Here is a 15,338-nt window from a genome sequence, read left to right on the forward strand (position 1 = left end):
CAGTCCATGGGGTCGTGAAGAGTCAGACACGACTGAGCTACCTCACTTTCACGCATTGGAGAAGGAAATGGCAACCCACTCCAGTGTTCTTGCCTGGAGAATCCCAGGGACGGGGGAGCCTGGTGGGCTGCCTTCTATGGGGTCGCACAGAGTTGGACACGACTGAAGCGACTTAGCAGCAACAGCAGCAGCAGCATTTGAATAGTCTTCTTCAGTAGAACAGGCATCCAGAGTTTAGATGCTAAAATTATCAGAGTTCAAATTATTGTAATTAAGATGTAGTCATTAATCCAAAATGAGCTAGCAAGAAGTAGAGGTTTTTGTTTTTTGTGTTTTAACCATGCTCTTTCCAGCACACTTTCTGTGATGGAATGCAACGCAATACGTGGAGGGCTTTTACTGCACAAGTGCCTTCATCTCTCACTTCCTATTCCATCCCTTTATGTGAAATGCAGAAACCATAAATGTATCATCAAATTTATAGATTTGAGATAACTATGCTAAAAAGCATGGGGCGGGGAAAATACTTGACTCTTGAGAATTTTTCTTCTCTTGCATTCTATACAGCCAGAATCACGATTACTAAGATATTTAAAAGGTCTATAGTCTGGTTCAATTTTTCCAAAGGGTAAAAATGTACTTTTTGAGGTATTCACCTAACTGGGATAAATATAAGCTTTCATACAGAAAAGTGTCTCCTCAAATGGAAGAGTTAACAAACTTCAAATACGTGACAAAGTTTTCTTCTCATTGTGCAATGTTTAGTAAAGGTTCCACCTAATTTGTTTTCATTGCAAAATTTTGGGGAACATTAGTGAAGTCTAACACATTACTTTATAAATCAGTGCTAGAAACCCACACATTCTCAGGGTTTCAGTGACAACTAAGATAGTTTGTAACTATCTGTTTGAGAAAGTTTGTCATAATTTTGGCTTTATTTAGTGACAGTGGTTTCTCCCTATAGGCATGTTTACATTTACAGCTCTTGTATCTTGCCTGAATGGGCAAAAGGACTCTTGCTGTAAAAAAGCTGCAATTCTCCCCAACTTAATATCAGGAAGTGTACCTTCAACAGATGTCAATACAATCTTTTCCCCAATACAACATAATGCCCCATGCTTTCAGAACTAATCTAGCATCACTGTTAGCTCCAACAGCTCCCTGTTGCCTGCACTTGGGTGTGATTCCACCTGCCTTTGTAGCCTTGTCTCCACCTTCCCTGATGCGTCGTTCTTGTATTGCCTGATCTGCCTTTTGGCAAACTGTTCTCTCTCTTCAAAAATTCCCTTCCCCTCTCACTCTCCTGTTACATTGCCACTCAGATAAGCTTATTTAATGGACTCTCTCCAAATACCCAGAAAGGTCCATTTCAGTCCCACCTCTGTTTTCCTGACAGACACTGCCATGACCACACAAATGACGTGGCAATATAAGTCTTCTGAGAGGCAATGTCTTGTATCAGTTAAAGGTGAGAAGTTGGAATATAGAATTTGAATCCTGGCTGTATCATTTCATTAGGTGTGGCCTTGAGCAGGTTACCTTAAGCTCCAGCAACTTCACTTCTCTCACTATAAATCACAATAGTACCTACATTATTGACATGCTGTGAAGAATAAACATTCTTAGCATACTGTCTTAATCACAGGATGAGGACTTGACATCCTAGCATTACTAATGATGCATGAAGAAAGATCCCAAAGATGGCAGATAAGCTTATGATGCTCTTGCTATTTGAAGAGTTAACAGGATAGGATCTGAACGTGAAGACATCTTGAAATCAGGGGGTGGTGACTTCCTTTGGGCAAGCATGTGAGAATCTGTTAAACTATGGCCAACAGATAGTAAGCTTACACACAGACTCAAGACAGCTGACAAAGGCTGCTTTCAGGATAGCTCATCTTAGGTTGTGACGCATGACACAAGAAAAGAAATTGGATGTTGCACAAAGCCAAGAATGGAAGGCAACATGGACATATGCCTTACTTCCTCTGCACAGAGATTCTGCTGGGCGGTACAGACTCCTGGAGATACCTGTTACAAAGTGGAGACATTCAGGCAGTGGAGAACAGCCCCGTGCCAGCTTAGACGAACAAATTACAAATCGAGAGCCCACCTCATTTAAAATTTCTTTCCATTGTTTTTCATTTGAAACTCGAAATAGAGGAAAGGGGGAAAATGTCATGAAATTCATTTCCTTTCAGGAAAGAAAATAAACAAATTACAACTTTTGTCAGATGAACACCTTGCCTAACACAAACTAGAGATTCAGTGCAATAAAAAATGCCATGTGGAGGACCTCCTTGGCTGAGAAAAGCATTCATATTTTATTTCTTTAAATGAATATAACTATCCCCATGTGCATTGGTCCCAGACCAGAAAACTCTCTGGGTACTTTTCCTGAACAACTTAAAGAGAAAATTCAATTTACTTTTGCTTGTTTTTATACAAAATTGAAAGCCAAGTGAGGGCAACAAATTAATCAAATGTACCTCTCTTGTATTCTATGTTTCAGAAGAATAAAAAGAGAAAAAAAAAACTACCTTTGCATGTACAGAAGAGAAATTTAGAAAAACACATTTAAATGTTATTATTTTTCTATGCTCCCTTGTTCAACTGTGTATGGTTTCAAACATGATTGAACTGGCTTTTCATCTTGCAGGAAAGCAAGGCAGTAATTTTTCTTATGGAGTTGGCAGTGATGTGCTGAGGTGCTCAGTTCTTCCCTTCTGGCAGAAAAAGACTGGCCTGGGGGGGGGGGGAGAGAAGGAGCCAGGAATGACTAGAGGAGAGGAGGCTGCTTAGAACCCGCTATTCAAGGTTGATGGGGACTTTTTACAGGCCGGGTAAAGCAGGCGTGCGGTGGTAGCGACTTACGGGTGTGCCAAAGAAAATGAGTCCATGTGCTAAACCCTGGCATGTGCATGGTAGCTTGCCAAGGCACGGCATAGGCTCTTGTGAAGTCTGCCTCGGCAAGTAAGTGAACCTGTTCCCATTTATTCCACGAGGACGGTGAGTGGTTGGATGTTTCGATAACATAAAAACCCCTGGCACAGAATTCTGCCATTTGGCTTCCTTTCATTTAGTCGTTTTTCAGATTAGAAACACCTGAAGGGAGAGGCTCAGTAGTTAAAATTCAAGCCTATTAAGCCTTGCGAGCAGAGTCGCAGAGTGGCAGCCCATTCTAGGGTAAGCAGGCAGTGCTCTCTGATTAAATTTAAGTTCAGTGTTAATAAACGAAGTGTGTGACACTTCTTTTCTTTGCTGCATAAAAGAGTTTCCACAAAGGCCTAGATGACAGGGCATAAGTTACGTTTTATTTGAACCTTTTTCTATCTTATTTTCTCTGGTAAACTGTAAACAGCTGCCGGGATTTAGTTGGATTCAGAAAGTGGTCCACATAATTTCAGATGAAGTTTCTTAAATTCACAATGAACTCAGTGAAACATTTTACCTCTATTTCTTTTTACTGTTTCCACTATCCAAACCCTCAGCGCAAGATCCCTGGTCCTCTACAATTAAAGTCTTAGCTCGAGAGCCCTTTTACCCTTCACTAGTGAATTCAGTGCTATGATAGGAGATATGCAGTCTTTTCTTGCCTCTTCACTTAAAAAAACATGCCAAACCTGAAGAGATTCCAGGCTAGACGGGAGGGGGTGGGGAGAGATTTTTGTTAGTTCTAACACAGCTACTGACACATGCTTGAAAACAGTATTTAAAAGCAAGCAAGAAAATTAGGAAACCAAGAGAACAAGAGAGAAATAAAGGAAGAAGGAAAAAAGAAAGAGCAGGTTTTTCACTTGATGCCTTAGAGGGCAAATTGGTTACAATTTAATTTCTAGGAAGAATATTTGATAGAATAAAATTGCCTAACATTTCTTCATCACACATATGAGAAATATAAACTAAAAGGACATCTGGAAATGAACATTATTCAGCAATCAGAAAGCAAAAATCCAAACCATTGATGTTTTGATGGAGACAAACATATGAGATTCCCAAAGAAGAAAGCTGTAACTTATTGAAGTTAAAAAAAAAAAAAAATTCCATATGCATTTTACCTTTTGGGCAGCTCCATAGCAAAGTTCTGTTTCAGAAGCCCTTTGTAATATGAACCCCACTGTAGATAAGATACAAGGCGAAGATAGTCTGTCTTGCAGCAGCAGGAAATCAAATTGGTTCCAGAAACAAAGTTACATGACAAATGGTTTAATAGTATTGCCAGAATTGGAAATCTTGATTGAATTATTTTTCATAATCATTAAAAAAAGATTTTGAAATAACTCTGCCATGCATAGTTGTTAGTCTGTGTGTGTGTGTGGGGGGGGAGAAACGTGTTGTTGCAGAGGTGGGAAGACATCTTATTTTATTGGCCTTTTAACGAAAGTGTTATCATTTGTTATCAAAATTTAAGAGCTCAGTGGTGATTTATTGTTAACTTTTGTTTGCAACAAAACATTTCAAACACAGTACCTTTTTAACAAAACTAATACATGGCATGGAGGACTAAACAGGTTTAAAAGGGGATATATCTTATTATCGTCTTCAAGTTATTTTTTGTTTTAATCCTAGTACCAATCAGCTTTGATTTATTTTAAAGAGCATCTGGAAAAGTTCATCAAGTCTGAGGCGAGTCTTAGACTTTAGGACAGACTTCTAAACGGTTAGCAAGATGTATCATTGAAAAAAATAACCCAGCGACTGATACCCGTAGGTGAAATGAAATCATTCTCCTGACTGAAGTCAGGAACAAGTTAAATACCACTTAGACCACAGCACACGACTACAGAGATTTAGGAGAAAACATACTTAAATAAGATGTGACTAGACATTTAGGACTATTTTCTAAAAAAGTCAAAAAAAAACTTTTTCCCCTGCAGTACTTACAGTCTTTGAAGACCAGAGCCGGGTCTCTGTGAGGCAAGACTTGGGCAATGATGTGTCTCAGGGATTCCAAGGTTCTGTCCATCTTGTGTCTGCCTGTGCGAGCCTGCAGCACAGTGCCCTCATGCCTGGATTCTTGCAGCCCTGGTCTGAATTTGTGCAGCTCATTGATGCACAGGATTACCAAAGAATCTCTTTTAACATCTGCCAATCAGACATTTCCCAGAATCTAAAGACCCCTCAGGGGGCCCTCCTCCCAGGCTCACTTATCTTTGTTGTATGCTGAGCTAATTAGCTCTAAAGGCTGGCTGACAGGAGGGTTCCCATTGCTTCCTTCTGTTAAACACACCCACCTACAGGCTAGCTGGGGAAGCTCTCTAATCATGCGAACAGCCTTCCTCTCCAACCAGATTCTGCCTGAATGGTGTGCAGCTTTCCGACTTTGATATTTCTTTTGGTCGTTCATCTTCTGATGTGCTGTCTTCGGGTAAATAGAATCAGGGAGATGATTTCTCAAGAAAGTTTCCTTAGTAGCAAAGGAATTTCCAGCTTAGAATCCATATAATCTAAACTCTTCTTTGGTAAAGAAAAAGCACTATAAAGATTGTGGATGTAGCCAGGCTCTAGATCATGCTTTCAGTTTGAATTCAGGAGCATCTCTTTGGGAGCAAAGTGTTTAATTTTTTCATCCACCCAAATTATAGTCACTTTTGATGGGCAGTGGCAAGTAAAATTTCATAGTCTGTCTTTTGGCTTTGCCTGGGAACATTTGTTTCCCTCTTTATCCTTCGAGGCAAATCATTCTCAAGATTGATTTTAATGAATTCTGATATCATTCACTTCTCTTCATGATAACTTTTTATACTAAAAATTTCCGGAGAAGTAAAAGTATATGTTTCAAAGAATATAGGTGGTTATGAAAACATGTGAAGAAAACAAAATGCTTTTCTATTGAGGTCCTACACTGCTCACAACAATATTAAATAGTCTTTTCACAGGAGACATGTCATAGAATTCCACTGCAGTAATAAGGTTTTACACCAGATATAAAAGAACTGATTTCAGTGGCTGTAACCTACGTTAGTTGAAGGATTATTTAGGACTTCTTTACTTTTATTTAAAGTATTTTTCCAGGGTAGGCACAAGAGGTTGCTTTCCAATTTCCAGATTCCATCATCATGTTGTACCATACGATTAACTGAATGCAGTCCTTTAAAGACTATATACAATGTTTTCCATGTGATCAGTTTCTTCAGCTAGTTGGTAGAAGACGTGGGCTTAATAAAAGGAAACAGAAGGAATGAGACTAGAATAGTAATTCCTATTATAAGGACTGTCACTTAGTAAATCCCCACAGGAATATGTATATTCCACAAGGGCTGCCTCAGAGTGCAAAGATATTATAAAGAAAATCAATTGAAAGAAATCACACTTCACGTTAAGACACAGGTGTACTTTACATGTGCTGTAATACAAAATCTTCCATGTCTCTGCCATCTAGTTTATAATTTAAGAGAAACTAGATGGCTTGTAGATGAAAAACTATTAATATATTGATTGGACATGAAGTATAAATGAATGCATAATATTTTCAGTGTGATAACTGAATTGGAAACATTCCCATTGGAAGAACAAGAACAAGAACAACAAAAAGTACAGAATTCTCGGAGAAGACTGATAATCTAAAAGTAGAAAAATTAGAAATGATTAACGCTGGGATTTCAATCAATAATGGACTTTTCAATGGGATTAAATTCCAGTAGTACTCTAGATGTGTACGGTGGTGGAAGAAACACTGCATTTGGTATTACTATGATCTGGGATTTGATTTTTGTGACCTGTGTAACTTTGAGAAAGTCACTCATCTTCTTGGGACTTGGAATCCTCATCTAAAAAATTAGGGGTGTGTGCCAGACGCTCTCTTTTAGATCCAACATCTGAGACTCTATGGCTACACTGCAAATGAGCACAAATATTAACACACATTTTCTAAACTTCTGGAAAGTCATAGATTTATTTCCTAAAAGCTAGATTGTTTTCAAACAGATCACTTTTGTTTCCATAGTCAACTTCGTATCCCTTCATCAATAAAAAGGGACACATATTCATAGGGTGAAATCAAAGGCACCATTAATGCTAACTAGAAGGAAGGGTAAGCCTTTATTAAAACCTGTCTTCAACCTCCAAAGATTTTTCTAAAAAGGTAACCTATGAGAATCTGCTTGCTGTTGTTTTCAGTTGCTCAGTTGTGTCTGAGGCTTTGCCACCCCGTGAGTGTAGGCTGCCAGGCTCCTCTGTCCATGGGATTTCCCAGGCAAAAATACTGGAGTGGGAGGCCACTTCCCTCCTCAGAGGATCTTCCTGACCCAGGGACCCCTGGATTCTTCACCACTGAGCCACCTGAGAAGCCCGAACATCTGCTAGAGAACCCCAAAACATCTTTGCAAAGACTATTTAAAAAAAAAATCATGATCTGTAATGGGTTCTATTTTAAGAAATAATATAAAACAAGGGAATTCTACAAAGGTGGATATACAACATTCCAGTTGGATAGTATGGTTTCTCCTTTTTCATTAGGTCCACTCTGAAGCCTTTGCATATTCCCTTTAAAAACTTCTCACCTTCCTTAAAGCAGTATTGTGAAAGTCTAGAAAAACAACTCGGTTTCTCACCACTCTCTCTCTCTGATGTAGAAAGCACCTGATGAAGATGAAAGAGCCTGAGAAAGCCCTGTGCTGTGCGCCCATGTTAGTACAGATTCTACGGTTCACACGTTAGATCCCACCATCTCTAATTCATACGCCAAAAGCACAATTAGTAAAACAGGGTAGATGACTATAGTGAAAATACAAAATGATGTTTTTAGAAATCCTGTTAAGAATACCGCTTAGAAGTATGAGAAATGGCATTCAACTGATATATTCAGTGTTCAAAACTTATCAGCCAGTAGTAAAAGGGGAAGGCCGGGCGCCACAGCATGTACTAAGCACCCAGAGAGGATGGTTAATAATACAGATGAGCAGTCTCTTGTTGTTAACTAGCTCATTACAGGTAAAACTGATAAGGAGGCAAGCCATCAATTAAAATAAACAGAATAAATGCAACAAAGAATCATCTTCAGTTAAAACAGGAAGTATCTCCACTCTCCTGCTTGCGGTGTCACTTCATGCAGTGCCTGGCCCTGGAGGAGGAAGATGCGGTAAGTGAAACAGGAGAGCTGGTGGGTAGATGAGGCTATAGTGCAATTGGTGGGAATACAGGTCCTGAACGATGTTAGCGCAACGTATGCCAACTCCAAAGAGTCAGTTCAGTTCAGTTGCTCAGTCGTGTCCGACTTTTTGCGACCCCATAGACTGCAGCATGCCAGGTCTCCCTGTCCATCACCAACTCCCAGAGTTTACTCAAATTCATGTCCATCATGTTGGGTGATGCCATCCAACCATCTCACCCTCTGTCATCCCCTTCTCCTCCCGCCGTCAATCTTTCCCAGCATCAGGGTCTTTTCCAATGAGTCAGTTCTTCGCATCAGGTGGCCAAAGTATTTGAGTTTCAGCATCAGCATCAGTCCTTCCAAGGAATATTCAGGACTGATTTCCTTTAGGATGGACTGGCTGGATCTCCTTGCAGTAAGTGAGCCTGAGCCAATTTAGGACTATTCAAAACAAAAACAGTGGGGAAAGATTGACAGCAGCTCCTTCCAGATTCCAATGGAGATGTGTAGGGGAACTGGAAGGTCCGAAATGCCAGGTTGGCCAAAGAGGGTCAGAGCCCTGTGTAGTGTTGCTGGGGGTATGGGGGAAGGGGAAAAAGGGCAAGGCCAGGAAGAAACTGACTTTGCAGAGGTAATGACTGATGACTGTTCAGTGTCAGCTTTGTTTAGCCTCAACTAGGAAGGGGCCAGTAGGAAGAATGAATGGCTGGTTAGCATCAACTTTGTTTACTCGTAGCTGTGAAGGAACAAGTAAAAGGAATGAAATGGCTGCTCAGTGTTAATTTGTTTACTCTCCTCTGGGAAGAGACCAATGAAATGTTTGCATCAAGGAAGGTATTTATGAGAGGGGTCAGTTGGGAGAGGCAGCTTCAGATTACCAGACAGAAGAAGCTTAAAAACACAGGCCACATGAAAGAACTTTATCTCAGATTATTTGTTCATTGATATTTTTCTACATTCAGGATATTAAGTATTAATCTGTTAAACTACATAACTAGAAAATTAATTCTCCCATTTACAGATTAAAGGAATGTATATTCTCTAATTTTTATAGCAAATTATGAAAAATGCTTTCCTGAAGTAATTTCCCTCCCCACTGGACAGAACCACTCTACTGAACTGCCCTTTATCTTTGCCAGGGCAGTCAGAGTCAACTCTTCACCAAAAAGCACAATGAAAGGAAACCCCTCATTTACCTGAGGCTTACGTTTCAATGTATTTGAGGATCCTGAATGAGCCGACGCCACGCTGGTTGTTTTGTGTAACCAAGTACTCAGCCCTATCCTGGTATTTGGTCTCTAAAGAGAAGTACAATTGATTCTTTAAGAAGTACTTTGTACATATACACAACGGAGTATTAGTCAGCCATTGAAAAGAATACATTTGAATCAGTTCTAATGAGGTGGATGAAACTGGAGCCTGTTATACAGAGTGAAGTAAGCCAGAAAGAAAAACACCAATACAGTATACTAATGCATATATATGGAATTTAGAAAGATGGTAACGACAACCCTGTATACGAGACAGCAAAAGAGACACTGATGTATAGAACAGTCTTTTGGATTCTGTGGGAGAGGGAGAGGGTGGGATGATTTGGGAGAATGGCATTGAGACATGTATAATATCATGTATGAAACGAGTCACCAGTCCAGGTGTGATGCATGATACTGGATGCTTGGGGCTGGTGCACCCAGAGGGATGGTACGGGGAGGGAGGAGGGAGCGGGGTTTAGGATGGGGAACACGTGTATACCTGTGGCAGATTCATGTTGCTATATGGCAAAACCAATACAATGTTGTAAATTTAAAAAAAAAAAAGTACTTTGGAGGACAAAGATATCATTGGGGGAAGACTTTGTTAGTTCACGGGTTAACAGTTCCAGGATAAATTTCAGAGTTTTTTAAAAGGTGGAAGAATCTGGAAGCTCAAATTTACAAGACTGGACATGACAATGCCAAACCTTCTTGGGTCACGGGATACGTGTTCTGTGGAGACGGAACTGACTCCTGGCTTGCTGTACTTCCAGGATACTATGTACTTTGAAAGAAGAGTTAAAATTTTTCTTTTAGCTTGTTAGAGTGGACTTTGCCAGTGGCCTTTACAACAGTATTTTATCTTCCAGAAGACTTTATCTGATTATTGGTTCCTCTCCCTCTCCCTGTACTTTCTCACAGGATCACCACCCCTGTTGCCTCTGCTTCCCGCTGTCCAGGACAAAAATTTGAGTGTTGGGGAAAAAACTACATAAGCTATGGCTATTAAATGATCAGCTGGATCTTAAAAGAGTTACCTGAATTCCATTTGAGTCTCAGCCACTCTGTATAAATGAAGAGATGTGGTCTTCTGTAACGGGCATGCTGGGGGGTGAGACACACCGGTTTACATGGGCTAATTAGCTACCTTCTTTCTTCTTAGTGTAATGCCACACTTCTGGGTATGAATTGCATGAAATGCTTAAAACTTTGCAACAGTGAGCAATTTAAAATGAAAATCTAGACTATGAAAAGAATTAGTTATTAGATTAAAACAAACCAAGGGAAATGTTTTTGGCTATGAACAAATGACAAAGCTGAGATTAGTTGATGGCAACATGAAGTTCAAGCAAGCCAGTAACTTCACAGCTCCATATATTTCAGATGAAGCTTCCGGTAAAGACTGCATCATTAGTATACTCTCAATTTAATGCAGGCCACACTTATGGATATGCTTACATTAAGATAAAAGCCCATCCATTTCGCACTGTGAACTATAATTTCCATTTCACTTCCTATGCAGTCACTGCCAGAGCACTGCACTTAGCGTGCGTCCTGCTGACACAGAGGAAACATTATTTCTTTCCAAATTTGTTTAAAGAAGGAGGGATAGAAAGGGGAGCTATTTTTCCACAAATTGAAAACTGGAGAACGACCAAGTCAGAGGGAAATATATTCTCTCATCCTCTCAAGGTGCCGCAGCAGACTTGAGCTCTGCTCAAGGAAAAAGAACTACTCCTTCGGTATTACCCTGCTTCCTGTCCACCTCCTCCCATCAAAGAAATTCCACTCAGGGCTTCAGTCTACTGACATGGGTTTTCTTGGGCCTGTGAGAAGATGCAAAGGCTTGTTTCGGAAAGATAAACAACAAAGAAAAACCAACCGCTTTCTAAAAATGGAGGAACTTTGTGAAAGACAGGACTCAAAGCTGGGTCTGGCTATAGGGCTGTCTTTTCTCATATCTCCACTGCACAGGAAGTCAAATCAGTCTGTGGCGCTTAATCACTTGTAGAATTGAAAAGCCCTAAACCAGCCGAGAACACTGCTGCTCCTACCATTTGCCTAGCTGTTAGCATGAATTTTATCTTTTCTCTCACTTCCAACTTTATCCAGTCAATGTGACTTTGGGGAAGTAAGTTTACACCGAAAGTTTTCTTATCTCTAAAACAAGAATAAGACAATAAAGACTAAAACTCTCGTAGGATAGGATTCTATTTCAGATTGTCTTAGTTGGAATACTTAGGCTGACACAGGATTAACACTTTAGATTTTAGTTTTCCTTCAATCCACTGTCTAACTTTGACAAAGTTCCCTTTAGTTCCACCCACTTGTCCTTTTTTTAAAACCAAATAATTGCACTGCTTAAAAATCTATAATCATACATTTTCCTAATACGCCAAGTTAAACTTTTTAAAAATATATATACAATGGGTAAACAAGGTGCCTTCTCTACAGGACTATATTCAATATCCTGTGATAAACCAGAATGAGAAAGAATATGGAAAAGAAAAAAAAATGGAGTCATTTTGCCATACAGCAATGAACACAACATTGAAAACCAACTATACTTCAATAAATTAAAAAAATTTTTCAAAATCATCTTTAAACTTTTGGCACACACCACCTTTCTCCACATACAGTGTAACAAGCTTACTACCTTAATTTCTGTCGTCTGAATTTTCTGCATGATTTCCTCTTAGCAAGCTCTTTCAGTCTACCTATTTAACCAAATCCCCCTTGCCCAAGATAGCTCACCAAAACACTCTGGCATTTCACTTTTGTCCTTAGAAATTCCTCAGCACTAGATTCATGATATCAGGCTCTTTAGTATAGTCTACTTTGAGACGTTTAGTCAACAAAAATTTCATTAAAAAAACCTGTGTACCCCTTCCCCGGATGTCACTTTATACCACACCAAACACTTGGAAAACTGGACGTTTTTCTTTTTCCGAATGTAGAACTCTTAGGTAGACACCTCTTCTACCAACAACAGCAGTTACAGTAATCAGGGTGTTTTTTTTTTTTTGATTCATTTAAGTGGTTGTATTTTTTTCTAAAAGGAAGCACACAATACTTGACAAATGTCCTAAACAACGTATTTATGAGGTATGCTCCTATTTATGAGATTAAACCAACAATGACTTGATTCCATGTTATACAGTTATAATGTCATCATTATAATATTAAGAGAAAAACCTAAGATCGTTAAATACATCAATATTAGTCTTTTGAGTATTGTTTCCCACTCCTGGTTATTATGCAACTGGGCAGCTCGAGACTATCCTGAACCTTACCAATCCCCAGCCTTATACAGTAGAGAAAGATGGTTCCAGTACTTCATAAAGCACGTCAAGGTCAAACTAAGATGGCCCCGTGCTCTCTAGGGAGCCGTTCTGAGGAGGGACGAAGAACAAAGGTGGTGAACCTTAGCCCGCCCAGAGCACTCCATCTGCAGCATGAAACAGACCTACAGCTCAGGGGAATGCTCTCCCTGAGAACCTCAACTCGACCCTCTATCCTGTGGAAGCAGCTGATAAAACCTGTGAAGCAGCAGCTTTACCTCCTGCTTTACCTGGAGTTTTTAAATTAGGCAACTATGTGTTTCGTCAGGAAATTTACTGAGCACTTAACTAAGAGAATGATTATTTTGAGCTACACTAACCTTACAGTTAGTACCTTTTAAGATCTTTATGGTTCTGGAGAAAGCTCAGCCAGCTATCTGTGCGCCAAAGAGCAGACCAATGGCTACCAACACCACAAATTTAGCCCGAGTTACACAATTTGTTATTTTATAGGAAAAGCTTATTTCAAGGGAACACCAAGTAGACAACTTAAGGCTGCAAGCAAAGCATCTGTGCGCCTTGATAAAATCAGCTGAAACACCATGAAAAAAGATTCCTTTGGACTCTCCCTTTTGGTAACTTTAAGTCATTCGAGTAATACATATTTACTCAGCCCTCCATATCCTTAGAGGCAGAAACTGCTGAGAGGGAGTCCACGTGTTTGCATTTTTATGAGGGACTTGAACAAGAGAGGATTTTGATACCCACAGGTGGTCGTGGAACCAATCCCCAGAGGATACTAAAGGATGACTGTTGCTTCGTTTTGTCTTCAGAACAACCCTGACACAGGCACCATTACATGTCTTCATTTACAGATCAAAAAAGTGAGGTTAGAAAGGGTATGGGAGGTACCTGAGGGAAGTGGCAGAACCAGGATTTTTATCTCAAACTCCCAGGTTCAACAAGTGCTTTGAATCACAATACTTTCACTACATTAGTAGTAGTAGACTTAAAATTTTTCTTAGCATTCACTGAATGAATGAGTGAAGTCGCTCAGTTGTGTTTGACTCTTTGTGACCCCATGGACTGTAGCCTACCAGGCTTCTCCGTCCATCGGATTTTCCAGGCAAGGGTACTGGAGTGGGTTGCCATTTCCTTCTCCAGATCTTCCCGACCCAGGGATTGAACCCGGGTTTCCCACATTGTAGGCAGACTTTTTTACCGTCTGAGCCACCAAGGAAGATTCTATTGTTCACTATGGATGCTTTAAAATGTGAGGGTTACATCTTGTCTGATAAGGCAAAGTCTCTAAATTCTAAATAAGGGTCACTTAAAAACATCTTTTAAGAATCATTATTGTGATTGGATCCAGAATTAAATTTGTCTATTTGACTAACGGGAAATCTTAGGCTGTTAAAAATAAGAACTATGTTTATTTGCCTTCTAAGTTCCTCAAATTGTAGATTGTTAGGTAACAGGCACCCAAAAGTAGACTGATCAAATAAATAAAATGAGTAGAGTGAAGTCATATAGTTTCATTCCCAATTTGTTTTTGAAACTTTTTAATATAAGAAAATATATTCCATAATAGTCTGTGGTTCTATTACATTGTCTTCAACTTTGTTATTAAAATGCTCTAAAGTAGATAGATTATAAAAAAAATGAATACCTCCATTTAAAGACATACCTAAAATTCAAAGCTATGTAAATACTTTCAAAATCAGTATAATTATCAAGGGACTTGGATTTGACATTTTCTTGCATCTATATTATTAAAGTGATTTTATCAGAAAGGTTTACTGGGAATGGACAGTAGACCTAGTTTTGCAAAAGTTAAAGGGAATCTGCTGTATTTATCAAGCTTGGGAAATAATCTGCTGTTATATCTCCTGGCCACTGGTAACTACAGATTCAAGTAATTCAAGGTCATCCTGGCTGGTGACTGCGGGGTCACACTGCCATCTAGTGGCCATCTCCACTGCCGATGACATCTCTTCCAGGCCATGTTGATGCTGAAGGGACTGGATTTCCATTAGTTACATGTACCTAAGAACCCATTTTCACATCTCACTGGATAATAAAGTATTTAAGGGAGAAACCATGCCTTATGTATTCTTTTTCTGGGGGAAACAACCCCCAAGGCAGCGAAATATCCACCTGTAACTTTAGTCAGCCCTCCTATACCTGCAGATTCAGCCAACCTCAGACCAAACAGGACTGTAGTATTTACTGGGGGAAAAAAAAAAAAAAATCCATGTATAAGTGGACCCTTGCAGCTTAAACCCGTGTTGTTCAAGGGTCAACTACATTTGTTAACTTTGATGTGAAATATGTTCTCGACTCACCCAGCTAAGGATATCAGAATTTTTCACTTCTCATCCTTTGTACTCCTCCCTACCCTTAAGTCTACTTCTGCTCAGGCTGCATAAAATCTGGAAACAGTAAAAAATCATAGTGGGACTGTCTCAAGTTTCTGGTCCCATTATCATGTTTCCAATTTAAGAAATGGAAATAGATATTGCTGGCTTATCCTTAATACTAGAGACTAAAAAAAATAGATGGCAGTGAATTCTTCCAGTGGCTAAATGAAACACAACCAAGTCATTAGCAAATTTTCGGAAATATAAACATCATTATAATTATCATTCTGATGCCCAGGTACACTTTAAAGTGCTGGGCATTGTTCCAAGTGCTTTCCATGCGTTCTCATAC

At 39.5% G+C, this 15,338-nt stretch overlaps 1 protein-coding gene across 1 annotated transcript in view; it reads right to left on the reverse strand.

Moving 5' to 3' along the window:
* The window catches only part of LIX1 (limb and CNS expressed 1), a 56,236-nt gene extending 50,498 nt beyond the window's left edge, over positions 1-5,738 (reverse strand). Inside the window, exon 1 of the mRNA XM_070794058.1 lies at positions 4,885-5,738. Within this exon, the coding sequence (XP_070650159.1) occupies positions 4,885-4,966 (82 nt within the window). The 5' untranslated portion in view covers positions 4,967-5,738. The remainder of the gene's footprint in view (positions 1-4,884) is intronic.
* Between the last annotated feature and the right edge of the window lie 9,600 nt (positions 5,739-15,338).

Source organism: Bos indicus, chromosome 7, assembly GCF_029378745.1.
Source record: "Bos indicus isolate NIAB-ARS_2022 breed Sahiwal x Tharparkar chromosome 7, NIAB-ARS_B.indTharparkar_mat_pri_1.0, whole genome shotgun sequence".
Taxonomy (NCBI): Eukaryota; Metazoa; Chordata; class Mammalia; order Artiodactyla; family Bovidae; genus Bos; species Bos indicus.